We start from the raw sequence: 16,430 nt of genomic DNA, 5'->3' as shown, positions 1-16,430 counted from the left end.
TGTTCATTTAAAAGCAGCCCACAATCAGCGTGTTATGTTACCGTTATCCCTTACGGCTCCGACAAGGATTTGTTGTCCTCCACGCTGTGATAACTCACAAAAGACTATTGGCTATTGGCTATTTTTAGCCAAGCAGCGCGGAGAGCCGCTTCAGAAACGTGCCGCGGTTGGCCAGTATACACAAGCATTAGAGCGGCCGCGATCAGCTCCGGTTCCCGTGGAGCCGTAACGCGCCGCAGACGCGTGCAGTGAGGCGCAGATCAGCTCTAACGTCACTGAATCTGCTGTTAAAAATTAACCATCCATTCATCATATCATCATGCAAAACATACACGACAAATAGCGAATTTTTCATTGTTTCTCGAAAGGTCATAGCATTTCCACACCGGTGTGGCGCCAAATCATTTATGTCCCCACGCATCATGTACGTCGTCACGCGTTGACGTCATCAAATTGCGATCGGTTCGTGAGATCGGCCAAGTGTAGTGAGTCCAGATCGAGTCATAAAATGTGATTATCGGCCGATACCGATCTCTGGTCGATCGATCGAAGCATTCCTAATATTTATGTTTTATTTAAATTGTTTTCTTGTGTTTTTATAATAGTTCTTTTTAGTTTTAATTTATATTTATTTTAGTTTTAATAATTTTAGTATTTCAACTAGTGGCCGACCGATAATGGTTTTTTGACAGCTGATGCCGATATCTTAGAGAGCAGGGTGGCCGATATTAAGCCGATATATATAAGTATATTTTTTATTTTCATTATAATTTTTATTTATTTTAATTAATGTTTGAGAAACTTGAAATAATTTGAAAATGAATTATATTAAAAATAAATGTGTAAAATAAACATACTTATACTTTAGATGACAACAAGAGGGAGAATGTGAGCACTGTGTGCTCTGGCGCTGCCGTTCTCCGCGCCGTCAAAATAAAAGTCCCGCCTCGAACACATCGGCCAGGCAGAAAAACTTATCGGCCGATGCCGATATTTGAAAAATGCCAAATATCGGCCGATATATCGGCCTTGGCGATATATCGGTCGACCACTAATTTCAACTTAAATGTAAGGCAATATTTCTAATTTTATTTAATTTTAAAAAAATGTATATTTTATTTCAGCTTCAGTTTAATTATGTAAAATTGTCATTTTAATAGTTTTATTTTCATGTAGCTGTAACAACGCTGCTCTGTTGATCATATTGCTTATAGGATCGTCACCCCTTTCAGCAAGTTAATTTTCCGGGTTTGGAGTCATCAGACACTTAAATCGGACATTTTGCTGGGCATGGCCGCTCTGGAGGTCAGCGAGACCTTAAAAGCCAACAATATGAAGAGTGAGTTTCCATGTTCTCTACTTGTGTGAATCTCATTCAGAGGCAGGCCTCTGTAGTGTGTGTTAAGAGCGTTTTGGGTTTTATTGCCTCTTTGTAATGGAGAAAGGCAGGTGAACGGACTCGTAGCACCAAACAGAGAGTCTTTTCAGATACTTTACAGATACACTCACAGCTAATGTGAATTATAGAACTGCAGATTGAGTGAATGCAATCTTAAGTGTCACTGTGAGCTTGTTTACCTCGTGAAGCCAATTTAGCTTTCCAGCTCCGCTTCTATGAATATGCTTTAAAAGCTTACATTTATTTAATCAGCTTTCTATTGCTATTCTTGTGGTAAAACATGCTTGCAAACTGCAGTGATGCCTGATATGTGAGCAAATCATTCTTGCGAGTCGGTTCTTTTCAATGAATCTTTTAAATCTATTCATAACTCAGTCAGAATGAGTCGTTCATGAAATGTTTTGAAACAAGATGGTTTAAACATTTTTATTCAATATACCCGGGAAATGTCATGGAAATTCTCAGGATGCTGCTTTTACAGGCTGTTAACATTCATCTTTCAGTTCTGTAAGTAGTGTTATTGTAAAGATTGTGTGTGTGTCTCAGTCAGTGAGGTGGTGCAGACGCTGCAGTTGAGTTCAGACAGAGAGCGTGCGGAGATGGTTGGAGATCTCTCAGTGTGTCTCGATGGACTGCAGGTGGATCCCGAGACATTTGCTTCTGAGGAACAAAAGCACAGTTGAGACCTTCTTTATCCCTACAAAACACACTCGGCTTGTTTTCAACAGCAGTTAATAGATTTAGATTCTTTGCTGTTTAAAATAAATATTTCCCACACAAGACATTGTGCATTGTTTCTCTTCAGTCACAGATGCTGTTGTAAATGGAGAATCCAAACTGAACGGGGATGTAGCAGGAAGGTAAAATAAAAATTGCTATGCTATTTCTGAGGGAATATTACCATAATATGTGTAGAAAGAGCTTGAATCTTTCTTCTTTACTTTTGTTTGTGTTCTTGGTGAAATTAGTTCTCCAGGGAAATATGTTGACTGCCTACTCTGACGTTTTATAGATCATAATGCATAGTTTATTGATACATAAAAGCTAAAAAAAAATCCTTTTTATTTTATCTGCTCTTATATATTCTCATCATTCTTATTTAAAAATAAGATGCATAAAAGTTATGGCCAGATTATTAAATGTTAGCAGTTGAATTGTGGAGACATAAAACAAGAATGTTGTAGATTTAATTAAAAAATATATATTTCTATTTCGATTGAATTTATTTTTATTTAAGTTTTAATTTCGGTAATTTTATGTCAGCTGCTGTTATTGAATATTAGTTGTTAGCATTTAAATTTCTATTTAACTAATTTATTTTATTTCAGTTTAATTCAGTTGTAATAAAACGCATTACAAATTATGGCCAGATTATTGAATGTTAGCAGATTAATTGTGGAATATAAAACTTCTATGTCATGCACATAAAACAGCAGTGTTGTAGATGTTAAAAATTACGTATTTTTTAAAAACATTATTTTTGTTTGTAGCTTTAAATAGTTTTTTTTATTTCAGTTTAATGCAGTTTCAAAATAAAAGGTATAAAAAATGATGGCCAGATTACTGAATATTAATAGCTGAATTATGGAATATAAAAATGCTTTGTCATGCACAAATAGCAGGAATGTTTTTGTAAAATTAATTTCTATTTAACTAATTTATTTTATTTCAGTTTAATTCAGTTGTAATAAAACGCATTACAAATTATGGCCAGATTATTGAATGTTAGCAGATTAATTGTGGAATATAAAACTTCTATGTCATGCACATAAAACAGCAGTGTTGTAGATGTTAAAAATTACGTATTTTTTAAAAACATTATTTTTGTTTGTAGCTTTAAATTGTTTTTTTATTTCAGTTTAATGCAGTTTCAAAATAAAAGGTATAAAAAATTATGGCCAGATTACTGAATATTAATAGCTGAATTATGGAATATAAAAATGCTTTGTCATGCACAAATAGCAGGAATGTTTTTGTAAAATTATTTATTTAGCTATAATTCATTCTTATTTAAATTTACTTAATTTTAATTGGATGCATAAAAATGATGGCCAGATTTTTTAATGTTAGCAGTTCAATTATGGAATATAAAGCTTATATGTCATACATATAACAGAAATTTTCTTGATGTTAAAAAATATGTATATTTTTAGCTATTGTCTTAAGTTGAAAATCACCAGTCACCTGGACGTTTGTGTCTGTTTGCTGTTGGTCTAGTCGAGATTCTTCCCCATCCAGTGACATCGCTGATAAAGCGCCGCTGCCCAACGGTCATGCAGTGGAAAATACGGGGTCTGCCTCTCCATCCGCAGGGGCTCTGAGGCCACCTCGACCCCAGCGGCCGCCACCCGCCTCACCGCATAAACCTATTTCCTCCACAGGTAGGAACATTACCAGAGGACTCGCATCCTGCATTTTCATAGCATTTGAGTTTGGATTTAAGTCTTCTTTGGCTGCATTTACACTGCAAGTCTTAACGCACAGATCCGATCTTTTGACCATATCCAATTATTTGGTCCGCCTGTTTACAGTAGGGGTGGGACAAATATCGATATGGCGATATATCGTTGTCCTTCTCCATGCGATACGAGAATCGATATCTGGCGCCAAATATCGATATTTTACTACAATACAATACTACAATATATTACTACAATAAGGCACTCTATATACATTTCCCTGCTCCCAGCATCTAAAAAAATGCGTGGAAATCGCGGCTGCACCATTTCCACCTTCTTTCCAAAGCGCTCTGAGCAACCATGAACCTCTATGAAGATGGGGAAGCACGAGGAACCGAAGGATAAACAGATTTCCAGCCACTGTATTAGCTCTACTGCTATATATATGTTTATGGAGATGAGAACTAAAAAACTGCCCCGGAACAGCTATCAGCGTGGACTGTAGGCATCGATCACGTTATTATTGCAGAGCGCATATCGAGTCCGTGAGTAGCCTAACCTCTCCGCTCGGATCTCAGGTGGATTTCCCTCACTATTTGAGTGAGAGAGAGTGTCCCCGGGCATCCAGTTTTATGTCAACAAAACTGGATGCTCTCCCTCTCTCCCAGGTATTGCAAGTGCGCATTATGCAGTGTGGGCAGTGGGCACCGAACGGCAGAAACATAAATCTGCACCTATGGCATGGACGACGAAACAAAACCTCGTCAGAGCCGTAATGCGGCGCAGAAGTGTGCTGTGTGTGTGCGCTTGCCGCACGTCTACATTTGAAATAACGAACCTGAGCGCGCAAAAGACGCGATGTGAATGGCTTTTTTTCCCCCTGCATGTCATGTGTGCGGGGCTCTTTTTTGGTTTTTATGATGAGAGGAGAGGAAAGGTTGAGAAAGCACTCCAGGTAAATTTTGAAATGTACCTGGTTTATATATAGGCTATATATAAAGTTGATAAGCAGTTAAATGTGTTGGTTTACACACAAAGAAAAGTAAGCTTTTTAATAAGTTCAAGAATAAAATGATTAATTTCCTTAGCATGTTAAATTTGATTTACAGAACTTTTGTGTTGTTTTCTAACAGTTTGGACTTATAAAGAGAGAAAACTTGCACTTAAACTTTTCACAGGCATTTTGTTTTCGTAGTTATCGTGATGTATCATTATAGAATTGTCTAGCAATATATTGATTATCGCAGAATCACTGTATCGTGATATTATCGTATCGTGAGCCATGTATCGTAATTTGTATCGTATCGTGAGGTACCCTGCGATTCCCACCCCTAATTTACAGTAGGGCTGCAAATAAAAATTCGAATTTACAATATTCATAGAATTAAAAAAAATATATAAAAATCCACATTCGAATGCAAAAACGTTGCATTTGAATGTTAGGTGTGTGTCAGACAGCCTTATCAGTGGCGCATGAAATGCGATGACGGTGTATATGTCATTGCTTTTTAATGTTTTTGTCAGCCTATCCAGTTGAACCCACTAGATGCGGCGATGCTGTGTTGTTCATTCAAAATATTGTGGGAAAAGAACATCATTGCGGAGAAGATGTTGTTTAGGTCAAAACCGAAACCAAGCTGTTCACACAGAACGCATATTTTGCACATTTTCTAGAGGGACATCTATCAGCGTTGCACTCATGTCTCGCACAAGAGAGCCGTATGTTTAGAAAGCATGTAAAATGTCAAATTAAAGTAAGTTCAACTTTTAAAAAAGCATGTCCTTGGACTTTATGGCGGGATTTTTTTCCCATCCCACTGCATCTCATGCTTTTAAATGAAAAAAGTACTCTGTGTGATAGGCTTTTGTCCCTTTTTATTAAACTATGCATACATGATGCTGTTTTGTTTATAATTGTTTAAGCAACTTAATTATATTTGGTTTATAAACATTGTGCACTTTTTCACAGATAGTCATGTTATTTAATTGCTTTAATAAGTGTGCATTAGTAATATTTGGTATTAGTAATATTAATACTTCCTTCTCAATACGAGCGCATACAGCAAGCCGGCATTAAAACGCTATCTTTATGGGCAAACGTGCCGCCCTCGCATTGGGAGTTCTGCAGGGAATTGGATATGTATATTTACACGTAGTTCGGATGTCCAGATATCGGATATTGAAATCCACATTTGGAAGTGGCCCAGATCCGATGCAAAAAAATCGGATCTCGTGTGGATTTTTGTGTTTACACGTGCAACCAATTCCGATCTGTGTCAGATATTGCAAGGCAAGGCATTTTGTGCCAGTGTAAATGCAGCCTTTAAGGCAAAGTTGCCTGCATTGTTTTTTAGCGTCCTCTGCTGGCTCGACTCCCACTCACGGCAGCAGCGCTCCCAGCCCAGAAACATCTCCACGGGTGTGTGTGAACGGAGAAACAGAGAGTCAGGGGTCAAGCTCAGGTTCAGGGTCAAACCAGGCCCCGAGGGCCAGTCCAACGCCACCCAGAGCTTCACTGATCAGTAACGGCCCTCTTCCTCCTGGGTACGTCATACAATTACAGTGAAGGAAAATTACAAGCAAGTCAATGCAATCAAAAACATCTTGATGCTGCTAAATGTCAGGATGACTGAGTGAAAATGAAGACACTATTTAATAGCAAGCCTGTATGGATTTAGTCTGATATCTTTTCTTTTTGTTTCTTGGTTAATATGTGTAGCTGGGAGCAGAGAGTGGATCAGAACGGCCACGTTTACTACGTGGATCACATTGAGAAAAGAACCACATGGGAAAGACCAGAACCGCTACCAGCAGGGTAACCATGCTGTCTTCTTTAGAGATCACTTTATAGTTTTACAGATTCATCAATTCGCTGCTTACATATGTTTTAATTGTGTATTGAATACAAAGAGTGAAAAGTATGTACTAATTCAATTACCTGAATAAATGCTCTTATGTAAAACATAAGATGTCAGGAAACGCTCACTGCTTTTAGTCACTTTACCTACTGACGTTAGACAAGCTCCCAGGCATTCATTTTAAAACAGCATCTGTTGATATAGCATTTAAGAGGACTTTCGATTCATATATTTAAAGCCCGTTTAGTTTTTGTACTTTTATTGATGTTTATTTTTAAATGCCATGTTTTCTTTTTTTAAAGGTTTATGTTTTCTGACCTGTGACCCTTTTAGCTGAATTTTATGTATGAAAGTAACAATAAAATAATTATTTGTGTTTAAAATAATAATAATAATAATAATAATAATAATAATAATAATGATGATAACAATTATTGTTGTTGTTGTTTTGCTATCAGCAGTCATCATCAAAAATTATCATTGTTAATTTTAAATTAATATGAAATAAGAATATTAATAAGAATAACAATGACACATATTTTTATATAATGACACATTAGTATTATTATTAAGTGTTTTTTTGTTATTCTCCGACATGTGACCACTGACCGTTTAGATAAAATTGGTATGAAAAATAAATGCTAAACAGTTATAATTATACTGAAAAAATAATAATAATTATATAATAATCATAATTGTTATTGTTGTTGTCATCAATTATCTTCAAAAAAGATCGTTCATTTTTAAATACTACTACTAATAATAATAATAACAATAATAAGTGTTATTATGATGATGATGATTATTATTATTTAAAAAGGTATTGTAAATGTAAAAATGGCGGGTGAATAAAACCCAAGGTCAGAAAGTGTCCTTGATGAGCAGTTGTTTGGAGAACCTTGTGTGTGTTTTGTGGTAGCTGGGAGCGTCGCTTGGACCCGATGGGCCGTGTGTACTACGTGGATCATATAAACAGAACCACCACATGGCAGAGACCCACACTCGAGTCGGTCCGGAACTACGAGGAGTGGCAGAACCAGCGCAGTCAGCTGCAAGGAGCCATGCAGCGCTTCAACCAGAGATTCATCTACGGAGTGAGTGAATTCATCAATGCACAAAGAACTTGTATGGAGACTTTTCCATCTACAGATTTTTCCCCGACCTTCTTTTCTCTGTAAATGAAGGGTGCACACTATTGCTGAAAAACACACTACGCAGTCAGATGTCCGTATGCACAAAGGCACAGATCCCTAAAGTTTTAAAACAAAGAGCAATAGAAAAAAACGTTTAAATTTAACCACTGTATTTTTAAATTAACCCAATTTATTGAGACAAACAACAAATATTTTTGGTTTTAACAGTTAAACACACAATAAAAATTAAACAAATATTTAATTTCTAATGTTTTATGTGCAGATTAAATAGGTCTGAAGGAATCTTTTGTCTTGTCTCCCGAGGCCACAGGAGGGCGCCATGAGCAAAATAATGCAGCGCATTTAAATTTGTCAACGCAAGGAAATAACTGTCTATAAAAAAATGTGCATTATGTCTAAATTAACTCATAAAAATCAAATATAATTTCGTAAATTGCATAAACAATTATGAACAAAACAGCATCATGTATTTATGCATTGCTTAATACAAAGAGCCGAATCGCCCATCACGCAGATTGCCTTTAAAAACATAAGAGACGCAGTGAAAACTTTGTGAAAACAAAGTTTTAACTTTGCATGGCTACATCTCTTGTGTGATACGCGAGTGCAGCAGTCGTACTTGTCCGTCTAGAAAATGCGCTGAATATGCATCTGTGTGAATGGCTTGGTTTCGTTTTTAACCTAATCAAGATCTTCTCCGCATTGAGCTTCTATATTTCTCTAATATTTTGAATGCATAACGCTGCAACTGAGGAGATTTTAAATTCGACTATAATATTCACTTTTTTTAATTCACAATCTCCTCATTGCTGCTCGTGGGCTAGACTAACAAAACATTAAAATCATTTTTTTATTCACAATCTCCTCATCACAGGCAAGGCACAGCACTCAATTCAGCATGTGTTCGTGTTTGTGTGTGCGGTCTGCGTCACTCATAGCACGTGCCTATATCGTGCGCTATATTGAACATTTTTTATATCGTTATCGAAGAAGGTGTACCGTCGATAAATATCGATACCGTTTTATCGCCCAGGCCTAGGCATATACTAGGCATGTACATATATTGCGCAATAAGTCGATATATTGATTACTGCGACAGGCCTACATAAAAGAGAAAGATCAGTCAGCCAGTCAGACTCTTTTCAAGGGATTTTAATGATTTTTAAATAACCCGAGCTGTCCTTGCTCTTCTCTTCAGCTGCAGGAACAGCTCGCTCCGACAGCTAATAAAGAGTTTGACCCTCTGGGTCCTCTGCCGCCGGGATGGGGTGAGTCACCGCTCTATCATTTAATGCGGCATACCCTCGTAATAGAGCAGCTCACGCTGTCTTTTCTTGAACCTGTGTGTGTCTGCTGGTTTGGCCCACAGAGAAACGGACAGACAGTAATAGGAGGATGTATTTTGTTCACCATCCTACGAGATCCACACAATGGGAAGACCCTCGAACACAAGGGTGCGACGCAATCACAAACTATCCACTGCCAGTGTTATTTTATTAATTATTTATACACTTTTTTTTTTTTTATACGCAGCTTTTTAAATATTTTATATTTTCTTATTTTTATTTTTTTTTTACTTTTGTCATTTTTGTTAGGTTTTTTTTTTTTCATTTCTATTTTAGTTGTATATATATATTTTTTTTTAATTTAAGTAAAAAAAAAATATTTTATGCACTTGGGATATTTTTTAGTTTTCATTTATTTCCATTTAGTATTTTTTTAGTTAATTGCCAAAGCAGCATTTCTCATTTTTGTTCAGTTTTTCATCTAATATTTATATTTTGTTTTATGTCAGCTTAATTTTAAATAACAAAATATCTTTTAATACTTTTAGTTCGCTATAATAACCCTAAATTGTCTTCTTACTATATGAATATTATTTTTTAATCATGTTAGATTTAACAGAATGAAATGACATGCAGTATTATGTTTGTTGAAATGAGCTGTTTTTGTGTGTCAGGTTGTTGAATGAGAAGCCTTTGCCGGAGGGTTGGGAGATGAGGTTCACAGTGGACGGGATTCCCTATTTTGTCGATCACAACAGGCGAACAACGACATACATCGATCCCCGTACAGGAAAATCCTCCCTGTCAGTCCTTTTAATAGCTTGATATATAAAGAGAAGGTCTTTTGTGACATTCTCAGATGCATACATTCAAAATGCCATTCGTAAACAGAAATAGAAATACTTCACATAAGTTTACTGCAGCGCTTGTTTTAAATATTATTGTGCATTAATGTTTTACAGTTGTCTGTTTCTGTCTTTTTGAACCTGCAGTGAGAACGGCCCTCAGATCACATACGTACGAGACTTTAAAGCCAAAGTGCACTATTTCCGCTTCTGGTGTCAGGTAGGACCTCACATACAAGTGGCATTAATTAAAAATGCATTTTTTTTAGTTGCTTTGACACTATTTTCATTAATCTTCAGAACTCCACAAAACTGATCATGCTTTTGTTAAAAAAACTGGCTATTGTTCTTTCATTAGGCTTGTAAATGATTACATTTTACAGAGTCAGTGTTTAAATCTTCATTGTTTGAGTCAGCAAAACACAACAGAATAAATCTAGTCATTTTAATGGCTGTTAATTAACTTTTTTTTTTTCATGTTTAAAAATTAGATTTTTTAAAATTCATGTATTATATATAATTAATAATCATAATGATTAACAACAATGGTTTGATAATTAATATACAATCATTAATTTTAGTATAATTAATCATTTATAATAAATGACACATCATTAATTATGCAAAATGGTTTTTAGGTGCGATAAAAGGGATTTTGTTTTGACAGTATGCATAAGCATTTGAAGAAAAAAATGTATTTATTTGAGCTGTGCTTAGAGATGAGTAACGTAAAAGGCTTATGAAAACAGTACCAAATGAAAACAAAAAAGTTTTTGCATGTGTGATTTATTTTGTAATAAAATCCGTTTTTAATACCAAAGCAACTAGCAATGCCTCAGCACATTAAGATCCACGTCAGCCGCAAAACACTGTTCGAGGACTCGTTTCAGCAGGTAAATTTGACAAGTTAATTCTGCTTTATTTGTGTAGTTGTGGCATGCAGACAGAAGTTAAATGCTTGTGAATTGATTTGTTTAGATTATGAGTTGCCATCCGCAAGATCTGAGACGGAGACTGTGGGTTATTTTCCCAGGGGAGGAGGGACTTGACTATGGAGGCGTGGCCAGGTATATTGCATCATTTACAGGAAGTGATGAGTTTAGTTGCTATATGCACACACACACACACACACACAATAATGTTGTGTTTCTGTCATAGAGAATGGTTCTTCCTGCTGTCTCACGAGGTCTTGAATCCCATGTACTGTCTGTTCGAGTACGCCGGCAAAGACAACTACTGCCTGCAGATTAACCCCGCCTCCTTCATCAACCCTGACCACCTCAAATACTTCAAGTTCATTGGCCGGTTCATCGCTATGGTACGACAGACCTGGACAGTGGAGACACACTAAAGGATCTTGGTTTGAAATGCATTGAGCTTTTTCTGTTCTCTCTCACACAGGCTCTGTTTCATGGGAAGTTCATAGACACGGGCTTCTCTTTGCCATTTTATAAGCGCATCCTGAACAAACCTCTGGCTCTGAAAGACCTGGAGTCCATCGACCCGGAGTTTTACAACTCGCTCATCTGGATCAAGTGAGAATGAGTTACAGAGATAATAAAAGTCTGATAATTAGGGATATGAATTACTAGGAAATTAAGAATCGTTATTGGTCCTAACTATGAAATGTTTTTCCATAGGGATAATAATATAGAGGAATGTGGCTTGGAGATGTATTTCTCGGTGGATAAGGAGATTTTGGGAGAAGTCACCACACATGAACTCAAACCTGATGGAGGAAACATTCAGGTGACAGAGGAAAATAAAGAGGAGTATATCAGGTAAACAAATCTCACTTATACAGCACAGATAAATTACAGACAATGATTTTCATTTCAAATAACATTTAGAATTAGTATTTCTATAATTATATATTAAATATTTTAAAAAATATATGAATATGTATTATACACATTTTTAATTATAAATTAGTTATAAATATTATACATAATATATATTTATATTATATTATAATAATTTAAAATTTTGTAGATTTACAAAGTTAGCTGCTTTATATATATATAATTACATTTATTACATATAATAATGACATTATATAATTAAAAATATTTTGTATATTTACAAATAAATTTAGCTGCTTTATATGAAGAGAGAGAGAGAGAGACAGGTATATATCGATATAAAATTACATTTATTACATACAATAATGACATTATATAATTATATAAATAATTCAAAATATTATGTTAAATGTTAAGTTATAATAAATATAATTTATAATTATAATTAATATGTTAAAATAAGTAAATAAATAATGATATTAAATATTATATAAAATATTATTATTAATAAAATATTATTATTATTATTTTTTACAAAAAAGCCACTAGGACTGTAAAAATATCTAATGAAAATTCTAAAGATTGACTAATTGTTAAAAAATTTAAAAAATATATTTATATAATAAAATAATTATAATAAGCCTATTTTCAGATTGCAAGCATTCTGAATCTTGACAAACGGCATATAGTTACAGCACTATTAGCCATAATATCAGTGAGTGATTGTGGAATAAAACGTGTTGCAGGTTGGTTGCTGAGTGGAGGTTGTCCAGAGGGGTTGAGGAACAGACTCAGGCGTTTCTCGAGGGCTTTAATGAGGTCTTGCCGCAGCAGTACCTGCAATACTTTGATGCCAAAGAGCTGGAGGTACAAACTACACTTCATAACATTCAAAGGCTTTTTCTGTACAAATGCATCTCTGACCTCCAAATGTCACAAGACATTTTTAACTATATTTTGTGTCTGCTGTTAATATCAGGTGTAAATGAGGCCATAGACGCAATATGTTTTGTCTGCTCTGAATGTGTAATTGTGCTGTAGGTGATGCTGTGTGGGATGCAGGAGATCGATCTGGGCGACTGGCAGAGGAGCACCATCATCTCAGCCAAATATTGTCCTATCCTAACAAACCATACATCAAAGGAAAGATTATTTATTCAGCTTTCAGATGATGTATAAATCTCTATTTCGAGAAATTGACCCTTATGACTGGTTTTGTGACCAAGGTCACACACATATATATATATATATATATATAATGTATGTATATGTGTGTGTGTGTGTGTGTGTGTTAAACCAAAACCATAAAAAAGTATTTTTGTTACTTGAAAAAAAAAGAGGTTAACTGAAATACAAATATATATAAAAAAAAACTATGTGTGTGTGTGTGTGTGTGTGTGTGTTAAACCAAAACCATAAAAAAGTATTTTTGTTACTTGAAAAAAAAAGAGGTTAACTGAAATACAAATATATATGAAAAAAAACATTTTTTTTCCCCATCTAATTGGCAAGTAACTAAAATACTAAAATATTTACTAAAATAACCAAAACTAAAATAATGAAAAGATGTAGACCTATAAAATATGTCTAAAATATGTAGGCATGTAAAACAAACAAACATAATAATAAAAAAGGCAAAAACAACCAACTAAATTACTAAACCCTGAACTAAAAATAAAAATGGAAAATATAAAAAATAAAAAGTAATTTAAGATATTAATAAAAACTATAATTCTTGAAATATGTCAGTGCCCTTGTTTTGTCACAAGATGCACACCAGTAATGTTTTTTTAAGGCATGTTTATAAAAATTACTTTAAAATCCTAATTGAACTGTGGCCTAGTCCTGGCTTAAGCTAAGCCCAGTCTGTGAAACCGGGCAAACATGTTTGATGGAAAGTAAAGAATTAATTCATTCATAAAAATGTTAAATCAACATAAAATAAACTTACTAGAAAATGATAAAATATTTTGTTTACCTGCATGTCATGTAACCAATAATTAACATCATCAAACCTTGAACATGTTAAGAGTGTTTTTAAATGTTTTTGAAATTTGAACTTAAAATCTTTGGGGAACTTCAAGTAGATATGTACAATTAGGTATTCAAAATTCATCACAATGAAATAGTATCTTCCCCTTACTACTGCATGTATGGAAGCAGTAAACACTCACATAGCTGAATGCCTGCACAGCCTATTGGTTTAAATGCAATGCCAGTCCTTTCTCTTGCACTTCAAAGTTGTGTATGTTGTGATTTCTGTAGGGAGCAATGGGCCGCAAAAGTTCTGTATTGAGAAAGTGGGAAAAGAAAACTGGCTGCCAAGGAGCCACACATGGTAAGATCAGAAATCATATTTGATTATCATACTGTAACTGTACTCACTCACTAAAGGCCTGTTCACACCGACAGTAATAAGAATTAAAGGGGTCATATGATGCGATTTCAATAACCTTAAACCGCATAAACACATTTCATTACACCAAATACACAAAATAATGTTCTTTTTAGCAACATCATATGACCCCTTTAAGCTTTTAAATCATGTATATGGAAACTGTATTGTGCATTAAAGCAGATATGACCTGTTGTGGCAGATGGTTTTGCGTCAAACAAAAATGACCAGTGTGCAATTCATTCACTTCTGCAGACCTCCTTAAAATGAAGATGAAAGCATTTACGGTCTTCAAGCTAAAAACATAATGTTCTTCTAGTCAATGAGACTGCCCTGCAGCATCTGCATGAAATCCTGCGTTTCTTACTAATTTTGAATGCTGTTTAGCTCCAGCAGGTCTCAGCTTTCTCAAGATATGATGCACTCCGTAGCATTTTTGCTTTAGACAACCATTTGTGCAATGAAGAAGTCTTGTATTCTCCCTTAATCAACTGGAAAACACCACAAACACGATTCCTTTCTTCCTCTAAACCAGATTACAACCATTTGTTCAATTCTCAGCCCATTTTCACATGTGGGTCAAAGACGAAAAAGGGTTTAAGCGTAAAAACAATAAGTGTAATACTGCTTTAAATTGTTGTTGTTTTTCCCTCAAAAAAATGTAAAAGTTTTCTGTTTAATTTAAGTGCAATTTTGTTTTGTTTTTCCGAGCAAAAAATAAATATCATACATTCTTCCCTGATTTACAGAAGAGACCCACTAAAATGTCATTCAATCTTGTCAGGCATATTTACAACAAAAATCAATTTATGACATATTAAAAGACTAATTACTTTCACCCCAAATACTAATTAGTTGTAATTTTACATTTTTTAAAATTTGCCACTATCCTAGGTTTTGCCCATTTGTCAGTAAGAATTTTTACTCATTTAAAACACAATAAAATGTAATATGCTCCCTTATTCTTTTATATATTTTAATATGTACAAGTCAGAATAAGCATGTTGCTTGAATGTTTACATAAATATTGTGTTACACTGAATGACAATGTAACATTATTTCAGCCAAATTTTAACATTTTATTCTCCAAAAACTTAAAAGTAGACACTTTACTTACATTCAATGTGCTTTCTATGGACATAAAATCACTTTTGTCCATTTCTTTTGATGTGGACATCTTAACGTCTTTGACCCATGTATGAATGATTCTGAAGACATTATTTTATGCCTTATACTGATATCTGCTTTTTTAAAGCTGATACTTGTATGCACTCTGAAATATCTTCATTATATTGTTAAACAACTATACATGATGGAAAGTTTGTATTGATACTTTTGAACGCAGCATTATCACATTAGGCAATATCAGCATGCAGGGCTGTGCAGCTTTTAAAGTGCTTATTTGATTTTTCACCTCACCAGCTTTAACCGTCTGGATCTGCCGCCCTATAAAAGCTTCGAGCAGCTAAAGGAGAAGCTGCTGTTTGCCATCGAGGAAACGGAAGGCTTTGGTCAGGAGTGATGCATGCACACTTTCCATCAGCTTTCACCGTCATATCAAACCGGTGCTGCTACGAGGGAGAAATGCTCTGTATCCATTAGCTTAGGTTTTCTTACCATCCTCTTCTGATTTTACGCTGCCTTAGTCGATGATGGATGCACAGCAATGCAGCGGCCCTCGGCTCACTCTATGCACACTGTGTGACCCTCGTATTAACCTGTTCATGACTGCCGCCCGTCTCTACTGTAATAATGCACATGCAACAGACTTTTCCTCTAGAATTTGAAGTTCAATTGAGTTTGCATGGTATGTGTCTGAATGAGTCTCATCTGTTGTGCGTACATGTAAAGAGGAGTGCAAGACGCAATTTCATATGGTTTGTATTGCCACTGCAGATCTGTACCTTCATGCAAACATGGGTTTACCAATTGAAAAAGGTTGCACTTTATTAATGAAAACACTGGCATTGATAACAGCTAATATGAAACATGCAGCAGGTCATATTTCACCTCAAAATCAAGAGAATTAGAAATATAATTTTGCATGAAGAAAATTAATAGTTTTTACATTATTTTCATGAAAATCAAGCACATTTTCCTTTTAAAATGAACTTGTGATGCAAGAAAATCTCATTCTCTACTGAAAAAAAAAAAATAGCTGCAAAGAATGGGCTTTATGTTCTTCATGCAAAATATAATTTCTTTTGATTTCGGGTGAGCTGTGACCTAGAAATGCTTAGTAAGAGTGTGTGTATATATATATATGCACATATGGTTGGATAAACATAAAGC

The 16,430-nt window shown here is 34.8% G+C and overlaps 1 protein-coding gene across 1 annotated transcript in view; it reads left to right on the top strand.

Moving 5' to 3' along the window:
- itcha (itchy E3 ubiquitin protein ligase a) overlaps positions 1 to 15,660 on the top strand; it is a 20,166-nt gene extending 4,506 nt beyond the window's left edge. Inside the window, exons 4-23 of the mRNA XM_016552660.1 lie at positions 1,215 to 1,339; positions 1,946 to 2,077; positions 2,205 to 2,259; positions 3,617 to 3,780; positions 6,153 to 6,342; positions 6,518 to 6,613; positions 7,576 to 7,750; positions 9,009 to 9,078; positions 9,180 to 9,264; positions 9,771 to 9,899; positions 10,089 to 10,161; positions 10,763 to 10,834; positions 10,920 to 11,008; positions 11,100 to 11,259; positions 11,343 to 11,476; positions 11,582 to 11,722; positions 12,490 to 12,610; positions 12,785 to 12,857; positions 14,009 to 14,081; positions 15,561 to 15,660. Coding sequence (XP_016408146.1) covers positions 1,215 to 1,339; positions 1,946 to 2,077; positions 2,205 to 2,259; positions 3,617 to 3,780; positions 6,153 to 6,342; positions 6,518 to 6,613; positions 7,576 to 7,750; positions 9,009 to 9,078; positions 9,180 to 9,264; positions 9,771 to 9,899; positions 10,089 to 10,161; positions 10,763 to 10,834; positions 10,920 to 11,008; positions 11,100 to 11,259; positions 11,343 to 11,476; positions 11,582 to 11,722; positions 12,490 to 12,610; positions 12,785 to 12,857; positions 14,009 to 14,081; positions 15,561 to 15,660 — 2,257 coding nt within the window. The remainder of the gene's footprint in view (positions 1 to 1,214; positions 1,340 to 1,945; positions 2,078 to 2,204; positions 2,260 to 3,616; positions 3,781 to 6,152; positions 6,343 to 6,517; positions 6,614 to 7,575; positions 7,751 to 9,008; positions 9,079 to 9,179; positions 9,265 to 9,770; positions 9,900 to 10,088; positions 10,162 to 10,762; positions 10,835 to 10,919; positions 11,009 to 11,099; positions 11,260 to 11,342; positions 11,477 to 11,581; positions 11,723 to 12,489; positions 12,611 to 12,784; positions 12,858 to 14,008; positions 14,082 to 15,560) is intronic.
- Positions 15,661 to 16,430: the final 770 nt, after the last annotated feature.

The sequence above is a fragment of the Sinocyclocheilus rhinocerous genome, unplaced genomic scaffold (genome assembly GCF_001515625.1).
Source record: "Sinocyclocheilus rhinocerous isolate Xijiao unplaced genomic scaffold, SAMN03320098_v1.1 scaffold795, whole genome shotgun sequence".
In the NCBI taxonomy this organism is placed as follows: Eukaryota; Metazoa; Chordata; class Actinopteri; order Cypriniformes; family Cyprinidae; genus Sinocyclocheilus; species Sinocyclocheilus rhinocerous.
The sequence above is the reverse complement of the archived record's forward strand: the minus strand, read 5'-3'. Positions and strand labels throughout refer to the sequence as shown.